Source organism: Olea europaea, chromosome 12 (genome assembly GCF_002742605.1).
Source record: "Olea europaea var. sylvestris chromosome 12, O_europaea_v1, whole genome shotgun sequence".
Classification (NCBI taxonomy): Eukaryota; Viridiplantae; Streptophyta; class Magnoliopsida; order Lamiales; family Oleaceae; genus Olea; species Olea europaea.
The window spans coordinates 11,343,265-11,348,627 of record NC_036248.1 but is presented as its reverse complement, the minus strand read 5'-3'; the positions used below and the strand labels follow the sequence as shown (position 1 = coordinate 11,348,627).

General features: G+C 36.5%; 2 protein-coding genes across 2 annotated transcripts in view; one reads left to right on the top strand and one right to left on the bottom strand.

The window, feature by feature from the left end:
- LOC111406589 (S-type anion channel SLAH3-like) overlaps positions 1 to 486 on the top strand; it is a 5,518-nt gene extending 5,032 nt beyond the window's left edge. Inside the window, exon 5 of the mRNA XM_023035981.1 lies at positions 342 to 486. Within this exon, the coding sequence (XP_022891749.1) occupies positions 342 to 486 (145 nt within the window). The remainder of the gene's footprint in view (positions 1 to 341) is intronic.
- A 3,563-nt stretch (positions 487 to 4,049) lies between these two features.
- Positions 4,050 to 5,342, bottom strand: LOC111406968 (UPF0481 protein At3g47200-like). The gene is made up of 2 exons (XM_023036317.1): positions 4,956 to 5,342; positions 4,050 to 4,886 (listed from the first exon to the last, which is right to left on the bottom strand). The coding sequence occupies exons 1-2, from the start codon at positions 5,304 to 5,306 to the stop codon at positions 4,173 to 4,175; spliced, it is 1,065 nt and encodes a 354-aa protein (XP_022892085.1). The 5' UTR covers positions 5,307 to 5,342; the 3' UTR covers positions 4,050 to 4,172.
- Positions 5,343 to 5,363: the final 21 nt, after the last annotated feature.

Below are 5,363 nucleotides of genomic sequence, written 5' to 3'. Positions count from 1 at the left end.
CATGAAAAGTATTTTTCAACTTTTGTTTACATGACACTATATTTTCCTAAAAAATAAGAAGTATATTTTCTTTAGGAATATGTAGTTTTTATTTTTCAAGTAATTCACACTCTCTTTCTCTCACTCATCTATCCACTCTCTTTATTTACCCACCAATAAAAAATAGACAAGTATCATATTTTCTAGGTTGAAAACTAAATCATTCAAATACATTAAATTAATAATTTCCATACAAACAAGTTTTAGATAATTGAATTGTTTACAATTTGTTTTCCTTCCATAAAAATTGTATGCTCACAATCAAATGCACTCTAAAGGAAATTACTGATGCAATGAGACAGTATCACGGCAGGGGCTAGTCGAAGACCAAGAGCAGGTACGAGGATTGAAGGGGAGCTAAGACTTAATTCGAATGCAGCCACATATGACAAGAAAGGATTTATTGGCGCAGAAGACATAATTCGCAGTGAGGAGAGCATTTTTTAGCAGCATATGCAAAAGAATCCTAGGAAGGTATTTTTTGAAGGATGCAGAAGTGGCAACAGTGTTGAGATGTGGCCCCCTTTTATTTATTTATTTTTTTATCGGTAAATGTAAGATTCTTTTGATCAAAACTCATATACATATATACCGGGCATGCCTGGACAAATAAAATTGAAGTGACAATTACAAGTACTTGGCAAAACAAAATAAAAGATGTACAAACGATAATAGTTAGGGACCCAATGCTAAGGGCTTAAAATGAATTTAAAAATGGAGATACAAAAAAATTATAACTTTGTATACATATGTTTTGGATCCAATGCTAAGGGCTTAAAATAAAAATTAAAACATGGAGATTCCAAGAAATCACAACTTTATATACGTATATTTTAATCAGTCTTACAATGCAATCAACTTGTGGCCTTAGATTCTCAAAAATTGTCTTATTCCATGCCATCCATAGGTGATAAACGGTTGTAGCGATAGCAATTCTCCTTGACTTTACCTTGCCAAGTCATTCCTTGAGCTTCCTTTTTTATCCATTTCAATGAGCTTGATAAAGTAGACAAATTATATATAATGGCCAGCCAATTGTGAATCTGCCCCCAAATTGAGTTACTGAATGTACAAGAAAAAAAGAAGTGTTGTGCAATTTCTTCTGTCTCTCCACAAAAGATGCAGTTCTTGTTGTAACTTGTCTCTAGTTAATAATATGGACTGAACTCCTAACTGAAGGATGAAAGCATACTTCAGGATGATGGCAGCATTCCGAACAGTAGGTGCCCAAACTGCCATAATACCCTTCGGCCTGAAAAAATTCATAAGTTGCCTTGATGCAGAATATGTTCGTCACTGGCCATTCAATCAGCTTTAGTATTCCAGCCTGAACGCACTGTACGGGTCCTATACTGTTGTCCCTAATTTTTGACACTTTTTAAGTAGGGGAGAGTTGTCGTTTCTCACCATGCATTCCCGAACGTTCGTCCCACGAATGTGCAATTGATTGACCATTTAATCCAAAGGTATCATTTTTACTATGGATGTTCTAAAGTGTTTTTTAGAGTAGCACAAATCCCAACTTTTAATATCTCTAAATCCAGGCCCTCTTTCATGCTTTGGTAAGCAAATATTGTTCCAAGCCACTAATGGTTTTTTGTATCCCCATAGGAAGTTTAGGCAAAGACCAATGACTTTGGAGGCATCGGTATAGGAAATATGGATAACCAAGAGCATTTCACATCTTGAAGAATGGATCTCACAAGCTCTGCTCTCCCCGCATATTACAATGAAGCTCTTGATCGTGCACCAATATAGAATGAAATCTTGTTAATGAAGGAGTCATAGGTGCTAATCTTTGATTTTTCCCACTACAAGTGGGATACCCAAGTAGCAAAATGGCAGGGCACCCTTTGGGATGTTTGTTCATGCAAGAATATCCTCCAACTCTTTCCCATGAACTCCCGTAGTGTACAAGCGAGACTTGTCCATATTCATTTTAAGTCCCGACATATCACGAAAGCTAATTAAGCAATTCATTAAGATACCAACTGATATAATATCCTCTCTAGCAAATAACATTAACTCATTCATGAATGTCAAGTGCGTGATCCTTAGAGTTGCACATTTAGGATGGAAGTTGAATTCATAAGAATGGAGAGAGGGGGTCACCTTGATGACCACCTTTCTTTCCTTTGATGAAATCATGGATGCTCCCATTAAGTGCAATATAGTATGTAGGTGTTGTAACACATTCCATCACCTAATGAATGAATATAGGATTGGCCAGATGAAAGAGTGTTTCAACAAAGAACTTCGGATTTTGATCTCGTCGGCTTTTAGATGTATTGCCTTTACGTGACTTCGATGTGACTTTCACTTGGGCTCCACGTGGCTTCACTGGGAGCTTCAAATACGAGACGTAATAAATATAGCTTGTTTTTCGACAATATTGAAATGGAAGCAACTGACATGGTATATATCTTACTTGACAGTAGTTTTTGGAATCGAATGATGTAGTTTTGACAATCAGAGAAAGAACAACAAAATGTTATAGTGAAGATAATGTCACGTAAATAAGGATTCCTAATAGCATTTAATTGTATGAATTAACTTTTATTAAGTAATATAAATAAAATATATATGAAAAAAATGAGTTATCGATAATCGTCTAATGGACTGCACTTTTTGTATTTTTCTCGTCATCATAGGAACTATTTGCAATTTATATATTCATATCAATCAATCTCAGTATTTTATTTCTCCATATAGGACACGTTTTTGCAATGGATAACATTTTTAAATTATAAAGTATTTTATTTTAGAGTTTTCATCGCATGTGGACATATGGAGTTTATAAATTTCAAATTTTTTGTTAGCTATATTTTAAGGGATAAACTATAACACCTCAAACTCTTAGTATTATATAATAGATTTAATTTTTTGATGCCTTTTAGTAAAGCTTATTCTTTATAGGATCTTGTGGGAGGTAAGACCTCAACTTTGCTCTTGAACATGACACGTCATTATCCGGAGCTTATTTCATTTTTATAAGCTTGAGTTTGGATTCTTTCTATTTCGGTGGAGTTATTTATGATTGATCGTTTGTTTCCATCATACTTGATGACATAATCGGTGTTCGAACGTTTTCATCTTGTGTCGTAGAGCATCTCCCACGTCCATGACAGACTCCAGTCCAGGTAGCTCTCTAGCAAGTCCGGGTTGGTATCCATTTTTCTTGTTCGGCTCTTTGACTCGGTTCCCTCGAACTTGACTCCTTGAAGGAGGGAACTCCTACGCTCGTGGGCTGGTCATATGTATCGAACGAATTTCGGGATTGGACACAGGATCATCTCCGAACGTATCTCCTGTCAAAATATGCTAGAATTTGCTTGCATGGACGCTAGTGGACTGAAATTTGTTGTCCACGGGCCATTGTGAAAAACGAGGTCAATAAGCTTTAATATTCATAACAAGTGGTATAAGTTATATCTCCGAAGTTATTGCAGATTGACTTGTTTTCTAACATCCTTTATGTGAAAACACGATGAATGTCTAAAAAAGTTGTCCTACATTGGAAAACCAAAAAGACAAAAATTGGAAGCGAAGCAATGCTTCTTCCCTCAATTTCTCAGTGTGTGTGCCTCATTTTTTTTCTCAGTAAGCACTGTCGCGTCCACGTAAAACCCAATAGGTAGGGAATATTATCTTACCTCCAGAATTACACCTAGAATGATCTATTAACGTGCTTAACCACCCTTAAAAGTGAGTTTTGCTTTTATTTTACTTATTTTGTCAAACATGATTCTTAAAGTTAGTGTTTACTAATAAAACTTGGCTTTCTAGAATACAAGTCTAAACTTATTTTCTAGAACAGTAATCTTAAGAATGTGAAAAACAAATATCGAAAGATTTATAGTCGTTGATGCAACAGTAGAACTCATATAAGAGAGAAATTTTATCCTAAAATTATCCCTCGGTCTATTAGGTAGACTTGTGTTATCTAAAAACACCAGTGTGGTTCAACAGCAGGCAGGGAAAAATTGTATAACGAAGGCTGGAAAACTGCAGGCAAAATATATTATTCAATTGATCAATCGAACAAAAAGCAAAACAAAGAAAGTCGAGAAAATAAATTGTGATCTGAAAGCCGAGGGTTAATTCCTTGAGAATGAGGTTGCCATGTACAGGGATTATTTGGATGAGGAATTGGCGTAACTTAAGACGCTGTATACCGTCTGAATTGTGGTTAGAGCAAAAAGAAATATTGCTGCAATGACCGAAAGAATAGACCATGGATTTCTAAAATAGTTGTGCATGATATCAGCCCGCCATGCATTCCATGGCTTCTTGCAGTAGTAACTGACACTGTTATGCACTTTTGCTAATCTGTTCTCAGGATCTAGCGTAACATCCTTGGATAGAGAATTGAATAATTCAGCAACAGCTTTGTCGCTGCCAATAGCATGCTGGATGATGCCACTCGAGTGCAGGAGGCTAACGTCTCCAGCACTGTCGATGATGTTGTCCATGAAAAAGATGTAGGAAGTCACCTCATTCCCTGCATTGACGTGAAGTCGCTCAAATGCTATTAGATTTAGATATATTGATTCAGTAGTATCATCGACCATTATTGGTGGAAGCTTGAGCACCCCTCTATGGAACGAGATATCTTTTAGGCTTTTTGTTTCACTTTTCTGGATTTGGATACCAGCTTCGTTAAGCTCGGTAGCAGACCGGATGATCTCGTCTTCACCTTGGTGAACTTTATGGTCAACGTTCTTGTCAGGTTCTTCCAATAAGCTCTTCCGATATACATCTAAAATGTGTAGGCATTTTCCCATGTTTCCAACACGTTTTTGATCAAAGAAGTTGAGAATGAGCCTAATCACAATCCCATCTTCTCTCTGAATAAAAAATAAATCATGCATTAGTTAGAAATAGACTTAAATAAAACAAATGCTACGAATATTGACCTCAACTAGCTTCTCAAGAACCAGCAGAGGCAACTGATTTTCAAGCTTCAACATGTCGCGTTTGAGGTATGGCACAATGTAAAGCCTTCCATGATCGCTGAAGATGGGATCATTGGGATCGTAGTCATTAAAAACCGGAGCGCAAGTGCGCATTATTTCCAAAATGAAACAACCATCAAGGATCATCAACTTCAAAAATTCTTCAGTTCCTAGTCGCCATTTGGAATCCAATTGATCATATGCATCATTCAAATCATCCACCACTTCCGCTAATGCATTAACGTAGTCCTCGATTGGTTTTCCCGATCGTTTTAAAAAGTGAAGTAGTGCTCGATGCTTATGCTTTTCCATTGCCTTTTAGTGGTCCTCTTCATGATGGTAAGGACCCAAAGACGCTGTATCAGGCTT

Bases quoted from the DNA above. Each gene is read 5' to 3' on its own strand.
- LOC111406968 (XM_023036317.1), bottom strand. From the start codon at position 5,306: ATGGAAAAGCATAAGCATCGAGCACTACTTCACTTTTTAAAACGATCG. The intron at 4,887-4,955 runs GTCAATATTCGT...TTTTTTATTCAG, and splicing joins TTCTTGAGAAGCTAGTTGAG to AGAGAAGATGGGATTGTGAT.